Source organism: Pelophylax lessonae (assembly GCF_965119305.1).
Source record: "Pelophylax lessonae genome assembly, chromosome: 6".
NCBI lineage: Eukaryota > Metazoa > Chordata > Amphibia > Anura > Ranidae > Pelophylax > Pelophylax lessonae.
In genome coordinates this window covers 204343099-204367375 of record NC_138773.1, presented here as the reverse complement: position 1 = coordinate 204367375, position 24277 = coordinate 204343099, and the positions used below count along the sequence as shown (strand labels likewise).

The 24277-nt window shown below is 43.3% G+C and overlaps 1 protein-coding gene across 1 annotated transcript in view; it reads left to right on the top strand.

The window, feature by feature from the left end:
• Positions 1 to 3913: 3913 nt before the first annotated feature.
• LOC309558940 (uncharacterized protein C2orf80) overlaps positions 3914 to 24277 on the top strand; it is a 62086-nt gene continuing 41722 nt past the window's right edge. Inside the window, exon 1 of the mRNA XM_082262039.1 lies at positions 3914 to 4110. Within this exon, the coding sequence (XP_082118165.1) occupies positions 4033 to 4110 (78 nt within the window). The 5' untranslated portion in view covers positions 3914 to 4032. The remainder of the gene's footprint in view (positions 4111 to 24277) is intronic.

Genomic DNA, 24277 nt, shown 5'->3' with positions numbered 1-24277 from the left:
TGCCATTGGCTCCTGCTGCTGGCAATCAAAGTCAGCCAGCCAATCAGGATAGACAGGGGGCAGGGCCGAACAGCAACTCCGTGTCTGAATGGACAGACAGAGCTGCAGCTCGGCTTGCGTGCCCCCATAGCAAGCTGCTTGCTGTGGGGGCACTCAACAGGAGCGAGGGGCCAGGAGCAGCGAAGAGGGACCTGAGAAGAGGAGGATCTACGCTGCTCTGTGCAAAATCATCAGCACAGAGGAGGTAAGTATAATATGTTTATTATTAAATAAATAAATAAATTGAGACTTTACAACCACTTTAATAATGCATTGAAGGTACTGTATGTTATTTGGAGACAAATACCCTGCTTTACTAAAGGAAGAGAACAGGGGGAGGAACAGTCCTCTGGGCAGTCCCCCTTTTAGAACACAATAGGACAGCAGGGGAGATCGCTGAACTAACATTGAATTGTTAGTACAGCGGCTCCTCCTGAGTTGTCAGTTTTTTTCTCTTCAGCCCGGTGGGTTGAACAAAAAAAAAACTATCAATGTGTACTAGGCTTAAAGAGAAGGTCAAGCCTGTAAAAAATAAAAGTAAGCAGCTACAAATACTGTAGCTGCTGACTTTTAATATTAGGATGCTTACCTGCCTGGCAGGAATGCATGCAAAATCACACGGTTCCCAGTTCCACAATGCACAAAGAAAAAAAAAAAACGCCTTTAATTAATTTTTCTTTTTTTCAGATCATTAATTATTAATGGCACCCCATGCATTTAGAAGTGCATTTGCATGTGCCAAAATGCAAGGTAACAAAGTAGTATGTGTTTTGGCGGCGCAAGATTTTTTTTTTTAAGGTTCATGCACTGTACGTTACTTGCGCATAGGGAATCATTGAAAAATTGAAATCAATAGAATTGAATTGAAAGGGAAACATTGAAATCAGTGGGCTGCCCTAAATGCGATGCACAGAAATGCACAAAAACGCACATACCCTGTTGCACTGCGTAGGTATGAATGGAGAGCTGAATGCTTCACTAGGACAGCTGAAAGACCTGTCATCTACCACTAAGGGCTCTACAAAAGAGATCGCTTAACAGCCAATCGCTATGATCAATTTGATATAGAGAAATCCCATAACTCCCAACTTTCTGAAATGGAAATGAGGGACACCTATTAGCAAATGTATGTAGGCATAGGACTCACCCCCCGTCATGCCCTCCTTAAAGGAGAATTGCACATTTCTTAAACCCACAAGTACTGTTTTACCACTACTATTCCTTTATATTTGCCTTTAGAATATACAAATGGAATAATTTAGAAATTGGATGAAAGGTTTAGCACTAGGCAACACTCTTTGATAGAAAAATAGTGCATTTTATATACAACTATATAGATCAGACCAAAGTGAGGGACAAATGAGGAGGAAAGAGGGACAGAGGGACTTGGTTCCAAATCAGGGACAGCCCCTTGAAATCTGGGACAGTTGGGAGCTGTGAAATCCTGTTCATGTCTTGCTTTTAATCATACTATATTTTGTTTAAAGGGGTTGTAAAGTCAGTTGTTTTTTTTATCTTAATGCATTCTATTAAGATAAAAAGCCTTCCGCGTGCAGCTCCCCCCCCCCCCCTCAGCCCCCCTAATACCTACCTGATGTCCATCTAGATCCAGCCATGTTGCAGGACTGTCTCGGCTGCTCAGGACTCCCCTCCTTATTGGCTGAGACAGTACACAGTTGGTGCGGCGGGAGGGACAGCTGTGAGCACCGATCTCCGGGCATGGCTCCTGGCAGCTGCTTCTCCTCCTCTCCCAATCAACATCAACCAGCAGGGCTGATGTTGATGAAAACAAAACAGGAGAATAGAAAGCTACCAAATTGCAAATAATGAAAAACAAATAAATTGTAAAAAAAATAAATACATAAAAATAAAAAACGACTGACACCGTCCACTACCCTACTGACACTATCCGCTGTCCCATAATCCCTCACCCCACACCCCTTCCCCAGAAGCACTGCAAAAATGTTTTTTAACAAAAATGATTAAAAAATAAAAAATAATAAGCAACACAATTGTAAAAAATAATTTAATAAAAATAAAAAAACTACTGACACCATCCACTACCCTAATGACACTGTCCACTACCCCCCCCCCCAGCTCCCCCAATCATTGTGAAAAAAATGAATACAAATATAAATTATAAAAACCCCTCTCTCTGCACATACTATCGACCACCTTACAATCCGCACACCTCCCACTGCACATACTACCCACTGCCATACACTCTGCACATACTACCCACCTCTATACACTCCACAATCGTCTCCTGCACATATTACCCACCGCTATACACTCCATACTCCTCTCCTGCATATACCACCCACCGCCATACACTCCCCACTCCTCTCCTGCACATACTACCCACCGCCATACACTCCCCACTCCTCTCCTGAACATACTACCTGTCACGGAAATGGGCGTGGAAGAACTGGCAATGTTGCCAGTAATACTAATGGGCGTATCTGGCGCATCTTTGTACGCCATGGCACAGGAACAGTGAACAGGCGTATGCAATGGTGCGAAGGAGCGAATTGGCAAACGCGTGTATGCAGTGCGTGACAGATGCAGCCACTTGCTGGCCTATAAAAGACTGTAGTGGAATCCATTTAATTGCTGGATTGTTGTCAACTTCCCTGTGTTCCTGTGCTCCTGTATTCTTCCTTAGATTTCCTGTTGTGACCCGGCTTGCTCCTGACTCCATTTGATTTCCTCCTGGTATTGACCCACTGGCTTGCTTCACCTACCTGGCTTCTGTTTGATCATCTGTGTATGACCCCGGCTTGCCTCAAGAACTCCACTGCACAATCTAGCACTCTTCCTGTGTATGACCCCGGCTTCCATTAAGGACTTTGCTATTGCCTCCTTCCTTATTCTCGGACTGACCACCTGTGTTTGCCCCCAGCCTGGACTTACCTCTGCCTCCAGTCGTGCACAAGGTGCACAAGTTTCTCTGCAGTTTTCAAGAGACATTTGCCTTGCTGTGTGTCCTGTCACCTCCAGCACCCTCCAGGCATCCACCGGTTCTCCAGTACCCTGCTGGCAACCTGTGCTACTTTGGGCAATACACCTCCTATACCACCTTTAGGGGTGTGCCGCACTTAGCCGCAAGGGGAAGCCTCTCGGCATAATCGCCTCGGTTTAGGTACGTGACACTACCCACCTCCATAAACTCCACACCCCTCTCCCTGCCCATACTACCCACTGCCATACATTCCACATCCCTCTCCTGCACATACTACCCACCCCTGTACACTCCACACTGTACATTCCCTATTTAACATTACTGCATTCTGCATTATGTAAGTCATCTCAGACTCTACTAAACCACACCCCCTGTAAGCCATGCCCAATATTTAGTGCAATTTATGCCATGCCCACAATTCGCAGTGGCATGCTACGTGTGATGCATTTTTTTTATCAATGACTGCGGCCCACTTTTTCTCTTGCACACGGGACCTCCTATTTTGTGATACGTCCCAGTTAGGAACTAATTTGTTGGTTCATTGTCATATGATCCCCATAATTAGCCAATCAAAGTGATTACAGGGAATGTTACCTTGTTACAAAAGCAATCTTTTTTTCTTTCCTGCAGAGTTGCATCTTCTCTCTCTCATTGCCAAGGACTGAGCAAACTTTAAAAAAAAAAAAAGGTAAAAAAAAAAAAAATAATGTGCACAAAAGCAAATTTTTTTAAAATGTTCCTCAGTCATGGGTCCTAAAGGCTTCCATAGCTATTCCTTTATGCCTGCAACAACATCCTGGGGACACGTGACTATTAAAGTTTACACTTACAGTAACTGTAAGCAGCTTTGCCTATTGTATGCAAAAGCACTGTGGTCTCAGGTTTCCCTTTGGCTCAAGAAACCTAATATGAGGATATATAAAGCAGGTAATATAATGCAGGCTTTACAGCTCACAGACTGCTCAAGTGTATTGTGCAATACGCTATGTGGTTTCGTAGCAACATAGGACGAAAAAAAAACAGCATGCTGAATGCAAACCATTATCTGCTGCTCCTTCAGTAAGCCACAGCAGCACAAGAAGAACAAGAAAGCTGGTTATACTAACCAGGTAAGAAAATATTACAATTTCCCTATTAACAATGTCTATTGCACTGGATTTGTAAACGTAGATATGTGTGCGCATGTGTGTATGTATTTATAGCCTTGACCATATACTGTTGGCTTATTTAGATTTATGTTTCTTCCTTTTACTGTATTCTTCACATAGGAAACATCGTTTTAAGAAGCGCTTTCAATAAACATGCATTCTACAAATTTAGGGCACCCAGAAAAGGCTAAGCAGTGCCTAGGGTCAGGAAAAAAAGATAATCATAGAGATTTGACTGTAATTAGCTGTGATAAGAACTATTTTTAGATGTATATTTTAATGAGTGTATTCTATGCCTAAAATAGAAGCCTTTACTCTTTACCAATATGCTTCTTGGACTATTTATGTCAATGCAGATCTCTCTGTGCATTTTCGTCAGCCAAGACAAATCACAGTTGTTGACATTTGTCGGCATCAATTTTTAATGAGAAACGGTGCGTTATATAATATTTGCCCTAAATATAACCATAGCCACAGGTTGACATAGCACATCATAACATTTTACAAGTGATATTCTTTAGAGACCTTGCTGCCCTATAGTGATAAACATTTGTTTTTACATAAATTTAGCACTTGGAGGGTTAAAGCTGAACTGCTAAGTGGTTAGCGATTCCGCATGGCAGAACTAGGGTTGTCGGTTTTTTATCCCAACCATGGCACTACCTGCTTGTTCTCCCTGTGCCTGCCTGGGTTACCTCCGAGTACTCTGGTGTCCTCCCACACTTCAAAGACATGCTTGTTGTTTGATTAGCTCCTGTCTAAATTGTCCCTGGTATATGTATGTAGGAATGTGAACTAGGGACCTTAGATTGTAGGATCTTTAAGGGCAGGGATTGATGTGAATGTACAATAAATATGTAAAGCATTCTGTAAATTGCTGGTGCTATATAACTTCTGGCACAAAACTTTTCATAACAAAAAATAAACAAATAAATAAATATATATATATATATATATATAGCCCTGCTCCCAGGGGAGTGGCTTAATGCAGGTATATCCTCTTCACTTCGGTTGCCCTGAACCTGCTCCTACCCAACTGACACTATTAGTTCAGTCATGTTAAATCAAGGATTGCAACAAAAGATCAAGTTTACTGCTTTTTGATTTGAAGTTAGAGAATGTACAAACAGAATCAATGGTAATGCAAGAATGTCAATAGTAATGTAGATCCTGAATCCCCAACCAATAGCTTGAGTAGGGTTCAGCACTCAGGATCTGGAATACAAACCACACTATATAATGTATATACATATATATATATGCTAGAGGATTGTATTCTGAAACAATATAAACACACTGAATTGTTAAGTGACCACAAATTAAGGTTAACTGTACTTAGAGAATAACTGTAAAATAAACAGTATAACAATAATAACTACATTTTAGAGTGCACTCTGTGTACTAATGGGGGCCCCCTTTACACTAGATTGCAAGAGTCTCCTGGAGAGTGAGGCCTCACTAGTCTTCACCGGCAAGAAATCCTCAGGCAATCCAAGGACAGTAATTGTAATCCAAGTAAAGGTGATCAATAACTGTAAACATTTGCTAAGGTAGTTAGAAATTGTAATCCACAAGGATGAACGAGAAACAGATCTTGATGCTTTCCAATAGACAAACAACCTGGTACTGGTAATAGAAAAAAAAACTTGTTCACTCACCCCCACTATGTATAACTGTAGTGTCCAGTGGAGATTTTAGAACTCAATATGGCCTGCTACTCAAATAGTTCGACAGTTCTGCCCTGATTCAGTCTAGAGATGTGATAAATGCAGATGTAGATGCTGGATGTCTCTCACCCAATACCAGGAGCTCCGCTCCGCACTGCAACTCTTTGTCGGCCTGTCAGGCGTCCTTCCGCTCACTCCTTCTACCGAGCCTCTTCCACACACACTGCTCGTCTCAGCTCCGGTGTCCACTACTAGGCCTCTGGCCTACTCCTTTGCGATCCGCAGCAGCTCTTCCCCCTCTCCACAGCACGCTGTCCTCGAGGCATGTGAGCGAAAGTTGATCCCGCCTCCCTTTATATAGACACTCCCAGCAGGCTCCGCGAGTCACATCGCTCCGAGGGAGAAGAGTCCTTTCGAATAGCAGTCTATGGTCCTGGCTCCTCCCGGAACTACATCTCCCACAATTCAAAGGTTACTGTCTTTGCAGAACTTTAATAACAAGCAACAGTCTGAACAATACTAGCCGTGCGACCAGGCTACATATATATATATATATGTATATATATATATATATATATATATATATATATACACAGTATATATATATAGTATACACTACTATGTTACTAAAAGTATTGGGACGCCTGCCTTTACACGCACATGAAATTTAATGGCATCCCAGTCTTAGTCTGTAGGGTTCAATATTGCGTAGGCCCACCCTTTGCAGCTATAACAGTTTCAACTCTTCTGGGAAGGCTGTCCACAAGGTTTAGGAGTGTGTCTATGGGAATGTTTGACCATTCTTTCAGAAGTGCAACAGGCACTTATGCTGCAGAGAAGGCCTGACTCACAGTCTCCGCTCTAATTCATCCCAAAGACGTTCTATCGGGGTTTAGGCCAGGACTCAGGTATAGGCCAGTCAAGTTCCTCCACCCCAAACTCACTCATCCATGTCTTTATGGACCTTGCTTTGTGCACTGGTGCGCAGTCATGTAGGAACAGGAAGGGCAAACCCCAAACTGTTCCCACATAGTTGGGAGCATGAAATTGTCCAAAATGTCTTGGTATGCTGACGCCTTAAGAGTTCCCTTCGCTGGAACTGGAAGGGGCCAAACCCAACCCCTGAAAAACAACCCCAGAACATAATCCCCCCTCCACCAAATGATTTGGACCAGTGCAGAAAGCAAGGCCCATAAAGACACGGATGAGCGAATTTGGGGTGGATGGACTTGACTGGCCTGCACAGAGTCCTGACCTCAACCCGATAGAACACCTTTGGGATGAATTAGAGCAGAGACTGCAAGCCATGCCTTCTCTCCAACATCAGTGCATGACCTCCCAAATGCGCTTCTGGAAGAATGGTCAAACGCTCCCATAGACACACTCCTAAACCTTGTGGACAGCCTTCCCAGAAGAGTTGAAACTGTTATAGCGGCAAAGGATGGACCAACTCAATATTGAACCCTACAGACTAAGACTGGGATGGCATTAAAATTCATGTGTGTGTAAAGGCAGGCGTCCCAATACTTTTTGTAATATAGTGTATATACAGAGGGTAAAATAAGTATTGAACACGTCACTATTTTTTTAGGTAAATATATTTCTTTGCCTCCATTCACATTGGAGTGACTTGTCACATGATTTGACAGGTCAAATTGCATGACAAGTTGCAGCCTATTGCCGGCAATTGCTCTGTTCAAATCAGTGCGGTGCCTCACCGATTTGAAAAAGTAGTTCCCGCACTACTTTTGGCATTTTTGGGTGCAACTTGTATAGACATCTGTGCACGAAGCCGCTCAGATGTCTTCCAAGGCGCACTGACAGTCAACGTGAACAGGGGCTAAAGGTGCTATTGGCATGAAATTTTCACCACATGTTGGTAACAACCCATGCAATCCATACATACAAAGAAACCAAAACAAATAAGTTCAGAAATTAAGTTATGTGTAATAAAATAGAATGACACAGGGAAAAAGTATTGAACACATGAAGAAAGGGAGGGGCAAAAAAGGCACGAAAAGCCAAGACAGCATCTGAAATCTATCAGTAGTTGGGTAAATGGGTAAAAGCAAAGAGCTCTCTCAAGACCTTTTCAACCATATTGTTGCAAAACATACTGATAGCTTTGGTTACAGAAGGATTTCTAAACTTCTGAATGTTCCAGTGAGCACTGTTGGGGCCATAATCCGGAAGTAGAAAGAAAATAATTTCACCGTAAACCAGCCACGACCAGGTTCTCCTCCCAAGATTTGAGAAAGAGAAGTGACAAAAATCATCAGAAGAGTTGTCCAAGAGCCAAGGACTACTTGTGGAGAGCTTTAGAAATTAACAGATACAATTGTTTCAAAGAAAACAATAAGAAATACATTCAACCGCCATTGCCGGTATGCACGCTCACCACGCAAGACTCCATTTCTAAAGAAAAAGCATTTTGAAGCTCATTTAAAGTTTGCTGCACAACATTTACAGTAGACAAGCCTGTGAAATACTTGGAGAATATAGTCTGGTCAGACGAGACCAAAATTTAACTCTTTGGATGCCATAATACACCATGTTTAGAGGTCAAATGCACTACACATCATACCAAAAACACCACACAAACAGTAAAGTTTGGAGGTGGGAACATCATGGTGTGGAACTGTTTTTCAGCATACAGTACAGGCAAACTTCATGTCATGAAAAAAAGGATGAATAGAAAAATGTACCAAGACATTCTCGATAAACATCTGCTGCCATCTACCAGGGTGATGAAGATGAAACAAGGGTGGACATTTGAGCAAGACAATGATCCCAAACGCAAAACCAAGGATATCCTCAATTGTTTTCAAAGAAAGAAAATAAAGCTGCTAGAATGCCCCAGCCAATCACCTGACCTGAATCCAATAGAAAATCCATGGAAAGAACTAAAGATCAGAGTTCATAGAAGAGGCCCACAGAACCTTCAAAATTTGAAGTTTTTGCAACAACCTTCTCAAAACATTCTGAGCACTGTTACAGCCACCACTCGCATTTGGTCCGCCATAGCCCAATCTACTCCAAGTACCCACAGCAGCATTTTACGCCTTCTTCCTCTTGAAACGATAGCCCATCTATCTCCAGACCTCGACGTCAACACCTAGACCCTTGGAGGCATACATCAGATCGAAGATCTCTATAGTGGATCCAACTTACGCTCCTTCCAAGAACTCTGAAAAAAGTTTAATATCAATCACAATGACTTACAGATTTTTATGCATCCGATCAATCCTCCAGAGCATCAAAAACTCGGACAGTGCTCTGCTCCCGGAAGTTTTAAATTTTTTCAATTCCTCTACCGCAGTTCGGAAAGGAATTTCTTAGTTTTATCGCTTGCTCACCAGTCAAGCCGCACAAGGCAAGTCCTCCCCTATGCTATACTGGGAACAGCAACTGCACTTTTTCATCCCCCCCTCAACATTGATACGCCACTCTACAGCTTCCTCTAAAACTTTCTAGCTGCATCTCCCACTGGGAATCTCAAATGAAAATTTTCCACAAATGGTACTATTGTCAGTTACCTTGGTGGAGGCCGAAGTGCTGAGAGGGCTTCCTTTGCAGCTCGGTGCGGATCACCCCTGGAGGTGGAACAGGAGATGATACGTCCCAAGGAGCACTGGATGCGGGTGGATTCCGTATGATGAATGGTATGGTGTGGACTCACAGGACCGTTTCCAGAGGATCTAAAGATGCTTGAAACAAGAGACAAAAGGTTAATGCCAGGCCGAGGGTCATACACAGTGAATCAGTCCGAGGAAATGGAGGTACAGAGGGGTAAGATAAGGAGAGAGTCCGTGGAATCCAGGCCGAGGTAGGTACACAGAATATCCAGCAGAGGTATGGTTCAGGCAAAGAGTCGTCAGGCAAGCCGAGGTCAAACAAGGAGAAGTGCAGATGGGTCAAGGAGCAAGCCGGGTCAAAAGCAGGAACGCAGATAAACAAACAGGTCACAGGTACTAGAGCTGATGATAAACCAGCACTGAAGCACAGCCAGAGAGTGCTTTATATAGGGCCAGGGCTGGGGAGATGGGCGTGGTGACACACCTGATCTGCCTCCAGAGTTCTATTGTTGCTGAATGGTAATTCCTTTCCTGACAACTATACACTGTCCAGACTTGCTGTCATCTTTCCAAATACCTCTCGACAATACTGGAGATCATGCTGTCAAATTGGCACCCTTTATCACGTTTGGTGGGACTGTCCATTTATCTCTTCTTATTGGTCAGCAGCTGCGCAGCTTATATCCTCCGTCACAGCCTGAAAGATCACACTCAAACCACAAATGGCTTTACTGGGAGTAGGCATTACTGAGTTCCCTCCCTACCTCAGACCATTAATCTACCATGTCCTCATTGCAGCCAGACTAGCACTTGCTCGCAACTAGAAACAGAAAGCATCCCTTTCTCTAAGTGTAGTGGTACGTACCCTCAACAATCACTTCCTAATGGAGTTCTTGTTTGTCAAAGCAAATCTAACAATCCCAACCTTCAAGAAGTAATGGGAACTCTGGATCAAGGACAGCAGAAGTTTCACCGTTATCTAACCTTTCCATCAACACACCAACGATCCATCATCCTCATCCTGTTATTCCTCTGCAATCCTTAATCACCTACCTGCTCAAGCTGGTTCTCCCCTGCCTATGGCAAGAATCTAACACTCCAAATAATGCCTTATCAGCCAATTCGGAACTCATACTCCATTTCTTACTGAGCTCTAATGGGCCCATCACAACGTGGTCCACCCCTAATTTTCAGTCCCCCCCCCACGATATCCTCTTGGTTTAACATCTATGCTAGTGTCAGACTGACGAAGATGGCCTGGTCACAGTATGTTTCCATATGGGGTGACCTTCCCGCTCAGTAGGCCCTTTTATGTATGTCCCTTATACTGTTCTGTTCAGAAACTATTTCCTCTGTATTACCTATATGCATACAGACTGTCTTATATCTTGTACTTTTTGTAACTTTTAAAAGTACTCTTCAAAAAAAATTTAAAGTAAAAAAAAAAAAGATTTGAAGTTGTTTGTGTGGAGGAATGGGCCAAAATCACACCTGAGCAATGTATGTGACTAGTTTCTCCATACAGGAGGTGTCTTGAAGCTGTCATTACCAACAAAGGATTTTCTACAAAGTGTTAAATAAATTTCAGTTAGCGTGTTCAATACATTTTCCCTGTGTCATCCCATAATATAGTTTCTGAACTTTTTTATTTTTTTTTTGTTTCTTTGTATATATAGATTGCATGGGATGTGGTGACATTTTCATGTCAATAGCACCTTTAGAAATATATTTACCTAGAAAAATGGTTACGTGTTCAATACTTATTTTACCCTCTGTATCAATGTGTTCTTCAATACCTACAAAGGTTAGAGATCCAATATATATGGAAAATACCTTTGTAAACAAAGTTGTGAAATAGCAATGACATCATCACTGTGCTGTACATAGCCTGGGCAGAAAGCAGGGAGAAAGCAGAAAGCCTGTGCAGAAAGCAGGGAGGGACCCAGCAGGCCACACCCACTACAGAATACCTGCAGAACTGCAGAAGGGGGTGGGGACAAGACCAGTCACCATGCATAAACAGTGAGCAGCAGTGACTGGTCTTAACACAGGAGGCTCCTGCACAGAGACAACATTTTACACTAAATTACTTAACAGATCTGGAAGAAATACACAAAGCACACCAAGATTCTAGGAAGAATACACGTGTCTGTTGTATTTAGAAAATGTTTGGTTATCCAAAAGTTTCGTTTTAAAGGAGAAGTATGGGCAAAGCTTTTTTGGGCCTACTTCACCTGTGTATCACAGGAGTGCAAGAGCCCGCTGTCGGTGGACGTCACTCAGTTGAGATACACCCAGATATCGAACCGATACTGTATCAAAGTAGGTAAGTATAATTTTTTTTTTTAAAGAACCCTATACTTCCCTTTTAAAGTCTCATTATTATTATTAATGAAAAAACACAAACTAAATAATGGACATTGAAGGTAATGGATGATGACAAATCCAGGATAGCCTGTATATGTATTCACTGGCAGCTGTGTAAATATTCCCCTTAGAGCCGGTTCACATTAGCGCGACTTGTTAGCCTGACAAGTCGCGCTCCCTCGCGGTCCATTGACCGCTACAGGACCCGTTCTAATAGGAGCGACACAAGTCGCTCCGACTTAGAAAAAGGGTCCTGTACTTTTTCGGGGCGACCTCGGAGCGACTTGCTCCGACGTCGCTCCGAAGTCGTGGTGCAATGTAATGCACAAGTCGCCCCCGAAGTAGTAAGGAGTCGTGTCGCCTCAGTGTGAACCGGCTCTTAGTAGATTTATAGTGTATTCTTGCTGCAATCCATGAAAAAAGGGTGCTGAGGAAATCATTTAGCTAGTATGGAGCATTTTTTAAAATGAATTTAAACTTTAAAACACATGGGGTACTAGTAAGAGTGGACTTTTGTAGTAGGTATTTTCAAACAAGCTGGCATTACTATTAATACAGCTTAAAGCAGGGATCCTCAAACTGCGGCTCTCCAGCTGTTGCGGAACTAAACATCCCATGATGCATTGTAAAACTCCGACATTCACAAACATGACTAGGCATGATGGGAATTGTAGTTCCTGAACATCTGGAGGGCCATAGTTTGAAGCCCCTTGGTTTAAAGGGTCAGTCTGCTCAAAAGTTACTTCTAAGTAGGCTGGATCAGCCTCCAATCCTTCTTCGATCAATAAAATGTTTAGGCTTTTTGGGGGTAAATGGTAATAGAAGAGTAGATGGCCTAAAAAGAAAATGTTATCCTTTTTTAGCAAACTAACAGGTTGATGTTAACCACTTGCCGACTGCGCACAGTATATTTACTGCGGCAGTCGGCCCCGGCCAGGCAGAGTGACGTAGGTCTACGTCGCTACTTCCTGCCGGTCCTGTGCGCGCTCCCGCGCGTGCCCGCCGACACCGATGGCTCGATTGGGTTCAGAACCGATCAGTCATCAGGTCCAGGCCAATCATTTTTGGTCTGGACCTGTTGATCGGTCCTGCCCAATCAGATCTCCCTCTAAGCCTGTGAAATGTAAACACAGGCTTAGAGGAGATGTGCCCTCCCCCCACAACGGTCTTTTTGGATCCAGCGTGAGAGGAGAGCACATCTTACTGTGAGTACTGCACCAAGCACACCCACACACAGTTAGATAGGCACATTTCACCCCCGATCGCCCCCCCGATTAACCCCTACAGCACCTGACACAACACACACTATATACAGCATATAGCATATACCTATATACCTGTATAAGTGTGATTTGTGAACAGGTGTAACACTTGCGACCCCCCCTTTTCCACTTGAATTACCCCCCACCCCCCCCTAATAAAGATTTGAGCCCCTGATCTCCCCTGACCCCCCCCTGATCACCGCTAGTTAACCCCTACACCCTCTGTCACATCAGCACTAATACAAACGCAATATACGGTGTTATTGTATTTTTGTATTAGTGTGATTGTGATCAGAATTAGCGCAGGCGACTAAGTTTCTGTCCCAAGAAGGTTTAGGGTCCCCGCCACCCGCCCAATAAAGATTTAAGCCCCTGACCCCCCCCTGATCACCCCTACACCCCCTGCCATAACACACACCGTATACAGTATATAGCATTTTGCTATATACCCGTATAAGTGTGATTTGTGGTCAGGTCTAGCGCTTGCGACCCCCCTTTTTCCACTTGAATTACCCACCACCCCCCCCTAATAAAGATTTAAGCCCCTGATCCCCCCTGATCCCCTCCTGATCACCGCTAGTTAACCCCTACACCCTCTGTCACATCAGCACTAATACAAACGTAATATACAGTGTTTTTGTATTTTTGTATTAGTGTGATTGTGATCAGAATTAGCGCAGGCGACTAAGTTTGTGTCCCAAGGAGGTTTAGGGTCCCCGCCACCCGCCCAATAAAGATTTAATCCCCTGATCCCCCCCTGATCACCCCTACACCCCCTGCCATAACACACACTGTATACAGTATATAGCATTTTCTATATACCTGTATAAGTGTGACTTGTGACCAGGTTTAGCGCTTGCCACCGTTCCTTTTATCCTTAGGATACCCGCCAGCCCCTTCCAATAAAGATTTAAACCCCTGATCCCCCCCTGATCACATCCCGTTAACCCCTACACCCTCTGTCACATTAGCACTAATACACACATAATATACTGTTTTTACTGTATTTTGTATTGGTGTCATTGTGACTTGAGGTTGCGCTAGCTAGCTAGTTTCTTTCCCAAAGGAGGTTTAGGGTCCCCGCCACCCCCCCCAGATCCCCAGCGCATAGTTTAGAAGTAACCCCTTGATTGCCACACACGCACGCACGCACGCACCTACACTTCCCTTTCTAGTATAGTGTTTGAACAGATCAATATCTGATCTGATCAGAACTATACTAGCGCCCCCATAGTTTAGGGTTCCCAAAACGCGGTGTTTGCACGATCAGTACTGATTCCGGCCAGCACCTGCGTTTAACCCTTTCACCCAGGCAAGTGTAGTAATCAATAGATTACTGTCACTTGCAAAAAAACACAAGACACAAAACCGCTGTGTTAGCAGAGTCAGGCCTGATCCCTGCTAGCATTAGCAGTTTTTTTTGTAGCGCTTGAAATAATCTTCGACAACCAGGTGCTTTTATTACCTGTGAGTCGCATCACTGTACGAGTAAATTTAGTTGCCAAAATGACCAAACGTTCGTACAGGGATGAAGAGCTTCTCAGTTATATGCTGACCGAGTCATCTGATAGCGAAGGGGAAGCTACAATGACCGAATTAGTGTCAGTATATGAACCTGATGACGGCAGCGGCTCCCTGACAGATAGCTCCGACGACAGATGGGTCCCTGTTAGACCCAGGCGTACCCGACCCCATTCTGAAGTTGTTGAGATGCAGGAATCGCAGGGTGCTCGTATGGAGCAGAGTGTGGGTACTAGTGCCGCTCATTTTTCTGGCGACCTGGCAAGCGCCAGCGGCCTAGTACAACCTGGACCTAGTACAACCAGCACTGCAGTAAGACCTGGTGACGTGGCGAGTCCCCTAAGTGCAGTTGAAGCTGGTGCGGTGGCTAGCACAAGTAGTGGCCCGCAGCCACCGCGTATTCGTAGACAGGCCCGTAGAGCCCATAGTGCCCTCCCTGATGCGCTGGCATATCCTAATTGGCAACCCACCGATACTACAGCGCCAGTACTTCCCCCATTCACCGCCCAACCTGGAATCCACGTGGAGACAGCTGGTTTTACGCCCCTAAACTTTTATGAGCTGTTCTTCACGGAAGATCTTTACAGATCGATTGTGGATCAATCAAATTTGTATGCACAACAGTTCATCGCCGCCAACCCAAATTCACACCTTGCCAGACAATTCGGCTGGAAACCTATAACGGTTTCCGAATTTAAGATCTTTCTGGGCCTTTCCCTCCACATGGGCATAACTAAACAGAGTGAATTGCGGCTATATTGGTCCACTAGCCCAGTTCACCATATGCGCATGTACTCTGCCTCCATGTCCAGGGGGAGATACGAGCAAATTCTGCGATTCATGCATTTCAGCGACAATGAAATCTGTCGTCCTCGGGGAGACCCTGAATACGATCGGCTCCACAAAATTCGGCCCCTCATAGACCACTTCAATCAGCGGTTTGCAGCCTTGTTTACCCCCGAACAAGTTGTCTGCGTTGACGAGTCCCTGATTAAATTTACTGGCCGCCTTGCTATGAAACAGTACCTCCCCAGCAAGCGTGCCAAGTACGGGGTCAAACTGTATAAATTGTGTGACAGGGCCACAGGCTATACAGTTAGTTTCCGGGTCTATGAGGGAAAAGATAGCTGTGTGGAGCCCCCCAACTGCCCAGACTACATAGGGAGCAGCGGTAAGATCGTTTGGGACTTGGTGTCACCCTTATCCGGAAAGGGGTACCATTTGTACGTGGACAACTTTTATACAAGCGTGCCACTATTTAGTCACCTTCTCGATTTACAAATTGGCGCATGTGGCACCGTGCGACCTAATCGCCGGGGCTTCCCCCAACGGCTTGTAAATTCCCGTCTTAGTCGGGGGGCGAGAGCCTGCTTGAAAACGGACAAATTGCTTGCGGTGAAGTGGAAGGATACACGGGATGTTTATGTTCTGTCCTCCCTTCACGCAGACACGACGATCCAAATCACTACGGCAACTGGCGTTGTGGAGAAACCCCTCTGTGTCCACGAATATAACCTTAACATGGGAGGGGTGGACCTTAACGACCAGCTTTTGGCGCCGTATTTAGTTGCCCGTAAAGCCAGACGCTGGTACAAAAAAGTGTCTGTTTACCTTTACCAATTGGCTATGCTGAACGCCTTTGTCCTATACAGGGCGTCAGGACGAACTGGATCTTTCCGGGAATTCCAGGAAGAGATCATCCTTGCCTACCTGTACCCAGGAGGCATGCCTGCCCAACTTCCCCTTCCAGATGCAGTGAGCCGGCTGCATGAGAGGCATTTTCCTTATGTCCTCCCGAGTACCCCTACCCAAAGATACCCCCAAAAAAGATGTCGTGTCTGTAGCAGGCGCGGATTTAGGCGTGACACCCGTTATTATTGTCCCAAATGTCCTGACCAACCTGGTCTCTGCATCGGGGAATGTTTCGAGCGCTACCATACACTAGTGGAGTATTAGCGTAGGGTACAGCACGACACAGTGTAGGGCACATAAACACAGGGTCTCGAAAGATGTTGGATGTCCATCGACATTTTGAGAGACCCAAGCTGGAAGAGAAGATCGCAGAAGATCGCAGTCCCAAATCAAGAAACAGTTAGAAAAATAAAAGGATCCAAAAACTGTTGTGTCAGTAATTGTATATGTCCTTCTCCTTCCTACTGTACTTTTTTCAATGTCCTTAGTTTGTTTTTTCATTCTTTTGTGACCTGTTTCTCTTGCAGGTCCCTCGTCGGCTACCACGCATTGATTTTATATATTCTGACACAAACAGCGTTTGCGCTCAGCATATATGGATACCTTTGCTGATAGCAGCTGTGGTGATTTTCTGATTTCAGCACTGCAGTTAAAATCCTATTTTGGTATACGTGGATAGCGCCGTGTATACCCATCATTAAATTCAGTGGGTGGTTGTTTGGGCGGTTAATGATGAGAATCCAAAAACTTTTGTTGTGTCAGTCATTTTATATGTCCTACTCTTCCTACTGTACTTTTTTTTAATGTCCTTTGTTTTTTCATTCTTTTGTGACCTGTTTCTCTTGCAGGTCCCTCGTCGGCTACCACGCATTGATTTTATATATTCTGACACAAACAGTGTTTGCGCTCAGCATATATGGATACCTTTGCTGATAGCAGCTGTGGTGATTTTCTGATTTCAGCACTGCAGTTAAAATCCTATTTTGGTATACGTGGATAGCGCCGTGTATACCCATCATTAAATTCAGTGGGTGGTTGTTTGGGCGGTTAATGATGAGAATCCAAAAACTTTTGTTGTGTCAGTCATTTTATATGTCCTACTCTTCCTACTGTACTTTTTTTTAATGTCCTTTGTTTTTTCATTCTTTTGTGACCTGTTTCTCTAGCAGGTACTCGTCGGCTACCACGCATTGATTTTATATATTCTGACACAAACAGTGTTTGCGCTCAGCATATATGGATACCTTTGCTGATAGCAGCTGTGGTGATTTTCTGATTTCAGCACTGCAGTTAAAATCCTATTTTGGTATACGTGGATAGTGTCGTGTATACCCATCATTAAATTCAGTGGGTGGTTGTTTGGGCGGTTAATGATGAGTAATACTACGCATTATTCCTGTGCTGATTTCTGATAGGTTCTCTTTTTTTCCGTTCAGCCCACAGGCTGCATGAAAAAAAAAAAAACCTATATGCCAAACAAGGACCAGCAATGTACTGGTACGTTGCTGGACTTTGAGTGGTTATACCAGGATGATGCCTGCAGATTTAGGCATCATCTTGGTATCGTTTTTTACAGCCAGCGGTCGGCTTACATGTAAAAGCAATCCTAGCAGGTAATTGGCCGCTAGACTGCTTTTACATGCAGTGGGAGGGGCCTCCCCCCCCCACCGCCGCCTTCCGCAGCCTTCCGTGGTTTTTCTCGGGCTCTCCTGTCCCACCGGTTAACCCGAGAGTGCAGCCGGTGGTTCAATTGTCTAACCATAGAGCTAATTGGAGATGAGAATGGCTCCAATCATCTCTATGGCCTAAGATGCCGGAGGCTACGAGCATTTCATGACTTCTGTTTCGCCAGAAATAAGCAGGGCCATTGGGAAATTGGGAAAGTATTTTATCACACCAATTTTGGTGTGGTCAGATGCGTTAAGGTCAGAGGAGAGATCTAGAGTCTAAAAGACCCCAATTTTTTTAAAAAAGAGTACCTGTCACCACAGATTGCTATCATGGGGGATATTTAAATTCACTGTGATAACAATAAAAATGATTTAAAAAAAAAAAATGAAAGGAAAGGTGTCAAAATAACATAAAAAAGCAAAAGAAAAAAGAAAAAAAAAAAAAAAAATTGAGCCCCCCCCCTTTCCCCCGGTGCTTGCGCGCAATGGCGCACACAAGCGGTGGTCTAGTGTCATATGTAAACCGCAATTGCAGCATGCATGTGAGGTATCGCCGCGATCGCCAGATCGAGTGCAGTAATTCTTGCAGTAGACCTCCTCTGTAAGTCTAACGTGGTAACCTGTAGAGACTTTTAAAGGTTTTTAAAAATGTACGTATGTTTTTGCCGCTGCGCAGGCATGCGCAATTTTTAAAGCATGTCATGTTAGGTGTCTATGAACTCGGCATAAGATCATCTTTTAAATTTTACCAAAAAAATTGGAATTATATAGTGTATTTGTGCAATAAATTAAAAAAAAATGTATTTTTTTCACAAAAATTGCGTTTGGAAAATCTGTGCGCAAATACCGTGTGACAAAAAAATTTGCAACATCCACCATTTTATTCTATAGGGCCTCTGCTTTAAAAAAATATATAATGTTTGGGGGTTCAAAGTAATTTTCTAGTAAAAAAAAAATATTTTTTCATGTAAACAAAAAGGCACAGAAAAGGCTTGATTTTCAAGTGGTTAGAAGAGTGGGTGATGTGTGGCTAAGATTGAGCATAAAATGCCGGGACAGTTCAAACACCCCCCAAATGACCCCTTTTTGAAAAGTAGACACCCAAAGCTTTTTTCTGAGAGGCATGGTGAGTCCATGGAGTATTTTATATTTTGCCACAAGTTTCGGGAAAATTATTATTATTTTTTTTGTTGTTGTTTTTTTACAGAAAGTTGTCACTAAATGATATATTGCTCATGCATGCCATGGGAATATGTGAAATGACACCCCAAAATACATTCTTTTGCTTCTCCTGAGTACAGGGATACCCCATGTGTGAGACTTTTTGGGAGCCTAGCTGTGTACGCGACCCCGACAACCAGTCCACATCTTCAGGTTTTCTAATGGCGTAAATTGCTGATTTTACCCCTGACTACCTGTCAGAGTTTCAGAGGCCCTGAAATTTCAAGATAGCACAAAACCCCCCCAAATGACCCCATTTTGCAAAGTAGACACTCCAAGCTACTGGCTGAGAAGCATGGTGAGTCCATGGAATAGTTTATATTTTGCCACAAGTTTCGGGAAAAAAATTTTTTTTTATTTTTTTATTTTTTTTTACACAAAGTTGTCAGTAAATGATATATTGCTCACACATGCCATGGGTTTATGTGAAATGACACCCCAAAATACATTCTGCTGCTTCTCCTGAGTACAATGATACCCCATGTGTGAGACTTTTTGCCAGTCTAGCCGCGTACAGGACCCGGAAAACCAATGCGCACCTTTTGGCTTTCCAAGGGCGTAAATTGTTGATCTCACTCCTTACTACCTATCACACTTTTGAAGTCCATAAAAAGCCAAGATGGCACAAAACCCCCCCAAATTACCCCATTTTGCAAAGTAGACACTCCAATCTATTTGCTGAGAGGCATGGTGAGTATTTTGCAGCTCTAATTTTTTTTGGAAAATGAAGAAAAAACAGAAAAATGCATTTTTTTTCCTCTTTTTTCAATTTCCAAAGCTTTGTGACAAAAAGTGAGATCTGCAAAATACTCAACATGCCTCTCTGCAAATAGCTCAGGTTGTCTACTTTCCGAAAAGGGGTCATTTGGGGGGGGGTTGTGCTGTCTTGGCATTTCATGGCCTCCAAAACTGTGATAGGTAGTCAGGAGTGAAATCAACAATTTACGCCCTTGGAAAGCCTGAAAGTGGAGGTTGGTTTTCGGGGTCCTGTACTCGGCTAGACGGCAAAAAAGTCTCACACATGGGGTATCCCTGTACTCAGGAGAAGCAGCAGAATGTATTTTGGGGTGTCATTTCACATATACCCATGGCATGTGTGAGCAATATATCATTTACTGACAACTTTGTGTAAAAAAAACAAAAAAAAAATAATAATAATATATTTCCCGGAACTTGTTGCAAAATATAAAATATTCCATGGACTCACCATGCCTCTCAGCAAATAGCTTGGGGTGTCTACTTTCCAAAATGGGGTCATTTGGGGGGGTTTTGTGCTATCTTGGAATTTTAGGGCCTCCGAAACTGTGATAGGTAGTCAGGAGTGAAATCAACAATTTACGCCCTTGGAAAGCCTGAAAGTGGAGGTTGGTTTTCGGGGTCCTGTACTCGGCTAGACGGCAAAAAAGTCTCACACATGGGGTATCCCTGTACTCAGGAGAAGCAGCAGAATGTATTTTGGGGTGTCATTTCACATATACCCATGGCATGTGTGAGCAATATATCATTTACTGACAACTTTGTGTAAAAAAAACAAAAAAAAAATAATAATAATATATTTCCCGGAACTTGTTGCAAAATATAAAATATTCCATGGACTCACCATGCCTCTCAGCAAATAGCTTGGGGTGTCTACTTTCCAAAATGGGGTCATTTGGGGGGGTTTTGTGCTATCTTGGAATTTTAGGGCCTCCGAAACTGTGATAGGTAGTCAGGAGTGAAATCAACAATTTACGCCCTTGGAAAGCCTGAAAGTGGAGGTTGGTTTTCGGGGTCCTGTACTCGGCTAGACTGCAAAAAAGTCTCACACATGGGGTATCCCTGTACTCAGGAGAAGCAGCAGAATGTATTTTGGGGTGTCAGTTCACATATACCCATGGCATGTGTGAGCAATATATCATTTACTGACAACTTTGTGTAAAAAAAAAAAATATATATATATATATATATATTTCCCGGAACTTGTGGCAAAATATAAAATATTCCATGGACTCACCATGCCTCTCAGCAAATAGCTTGGGGTGTCTACTTTCCAAAATGGGGTCATTTGGGGGGGTTTTGTGCTATCTTGGAATTTTAGGGCCTCCGAAACTGTGATAGGTAGTCAGGAGTGAAATCAACAATTTACGCCCTTGGAAAGCCTGAAAGTGGAGGTTGGTTTTCGGGGTCCTGTACTCGGCTAGACTGCAAAAAAGTCTCACACATGGGGTATCCCTGTACTCAGGAGAAGCAGCAGAATGTATTTTGGGGTGTCAGTTCACATATACCCATGGCATGTGTGAGCAATATATCATTTACTGACAACTTTGTGTAAAAAAAAAAAAAATATATATATATATATATATTTCCCGGAACTTGTGGCAAAATATAAAATATTCCATGGACTCACCATGCCTCTCAGCAAATAGCTTGGGGTGTCTACTTTCCAAAATGGGGTCATTTGGGGGGGTTTTGTGCTATCTTGGAATTTTAGGGCCTGCGAAACTGTGACAGGTAGTGCAGAGATGACATGAACAATTTACGCCATTAGAAAACCTGAGAGTGTTGATTGGCTTTTGCGGTCCTGTACACAGCTAGGCTCCCAAAAAGTCTCACACATGGGGTATCCCCATACTCAGGAGAAGCAGCAGAATGTATTTTGGGGTGTCATTCCACATATACACATGTCATGTGTGAGAAATTTATCTTTTAGTGACAACGTTGTGTAAAAAAAAAAAATTAAAAAAAAAAATTGTAATTTTCACAAAACTTGTGGCAAAATATAAAATATTCCATGGACTCACCATGCCTCTCAGCAAACAGCTTGGGGTGTCTACTTTCCAAAATGGGGTCATTTGGGGGGGTTTTGTGGTATCTTGACATTTCAGGGCCTCCTAAACCGTTAGAGGTAGTGAGAAAATGCAATGAAAAATGTACGCCCTTTGAAATTCTGATGGTGGTGATTTGTTTTTGGGGACCCCTACACAGCTAGGCTCCCAAAAAGTCCCACATATGTGGTATCCCTGTACTCAGGAGAAGCAGCAGAATATATTTTGGGGTGTAATTACACATATACCCATGGCATGTGTGAGCAATATATCATTTCAATGACAACTTTGTGTAAAAAAAAAAAAAAAATTTTTTTTAGTCATTTTTCAAACACCTGTGACAAAAAAATGAAATATTCAATGAGCTCAACATGCCTGTCAGGACATTCCTTAGGATGTCTACTTTCCAAAAAGTGGTAGTTTGGGGGGGTTTTGTACTGCCCCGCCATTTTAGCACTTCATGAAATGAGATTGGCAGTCAGAAATTAAAGCTGCGTAAATTTCACTATTTACACCATAGTTTGTAGACGCTATAACTTTTGCGCAAACCAATAAAAATACGCTCATTGATTTTTTTTTGTCAAAGACATGTAGCTAAATATATTTTGGCAAAAAAAAATGACATAAATTGAGTATATTGGATATTTTTTAAAAGACAAAGTTGAAAATGTCATTTTTTTGCAAAATTTTCGCTCTTTTTTTATTAATATCGCAAAAAATAAAAAGCGCAGAGGCGATCAAATACCACCAAAAGAAAGCTCTGTTTGTGAGAAAAAAAGGACGTAAATTTCGTTTAGGTACAGCATTGCATGACCGAGCAATTATCAGTTAAAGTCACGAAGTGCCAAGTTGAAAAAAGGGGTCTGGTCTTTAAGCTGCAAAATCCTCCGGTGGGAAAGTGGTTAATGTGCAATCTACATGAAAGTGATACTAAAGTCTCAGTTTTCTTTTTGTTAAAAATTACAAACATGTTACACTTCCCTACTCTGTGCAGTTGGTTTTGCACAGAGCAGCCCATATCCTCCTCTTCTTGGGTCCCTCTTGGCCGCTCCTGGCCCATCCCTCCTGTTAAGTGCCCCCACAGCAAGCAGCTGACACCTGATAGGGACACCTGAGCCAAGCTGTTCCCTGTGTCCATTCAGACATGGAGCCGCGGCCCAGCCCCACCCCTTCTCTCTCCTCATTGGCTCACTGATTTTGAATGACAGCAGTGGGAGCCAATGGGGCTTTCCTGCTGTCTTAGCCAATGAGGATGGAGAGTCCCTTGTGCAACATTGCTGGATCGAGATAGTTACATAGTTACATAGTTAGTGAGGCTGAAAAAAGACACAAGTCCATCCAGTTCAACCTATGATGTGTGTGTGTGTTTGCTAACCGTACATTGTATACCCCTGTATGTTGTGGTCTTTAAGGTGTCCATCCAATAGTTTTTTGAAACTATCAAGGCTCCCCGCTGATACGACTGCTTGCGGAAGAGAATTCCACATCCTTACTACTCTTACAGTGAAGAACCCCTTACGCACTTTAAGGTTAAACCGCCTTTCCTCAAGTTTTAGTGAGTGGCCACGTGTCTTATTGTATTCCCTTACTCTGAATAGTTTGTTCCTTATGCTAGGGTCGCCAGTACAGTATTTGTACATTGATATCATATCCCCCCTCAATCGTCTCTTCTCCAGAGAGAATAAGTTCAGTGCTTGTAGTCTTTCCTCATAGCTGATGTCCTCCATTCCCCTAATTATTTTTGTTGCCCTTCTCTGGACTTTCTCCAGTTCCAGCACATCCTTCCTGAGGACCGGTGCCCAGAACTGGACAGCATACTCCAGATGTGGCCGGACCAGAGTTTTGTAGAGTGGAAGAATAATCTCTTTATTTCTGGAGTGAATCCCCTTTTTTATACAACCCAGTATTCTGTTGGCTTTGCTTGCAGCGGCTTGGCATTGCATGCCACTTCCAAGCCTGTTGTCTACCAGTACCCCCAGGTCCCTTTCCATCCTAGACTCACCCAGAGGTTCCCCCCCTAGTGAGTAGCTTGCTTTCTGGTTACTGGCCCCCAAGTGCATTACTTTACATTTTTCTACATTAAACCTCATCTGCCATGTAGTTGCCCACCCCGTTATTTTGTTCAGGTCTGCTTGCAAGATTTCCACATCCTGCATAGAAGATATTGGCATGCCTAATTTAGTATCATCTGCAAATACTGAGATTGTACTAGATATCCCCTCCTCTAGATCATTTATGAATAAATTAAACAGGATTGGTCCCAGGACAGAACCCTGGGGGACCCCACTTTCCACACCCGCCCACTCAGAGTACTCCCCATTAATCACCACCCTCTGGACTCTCCCCTGG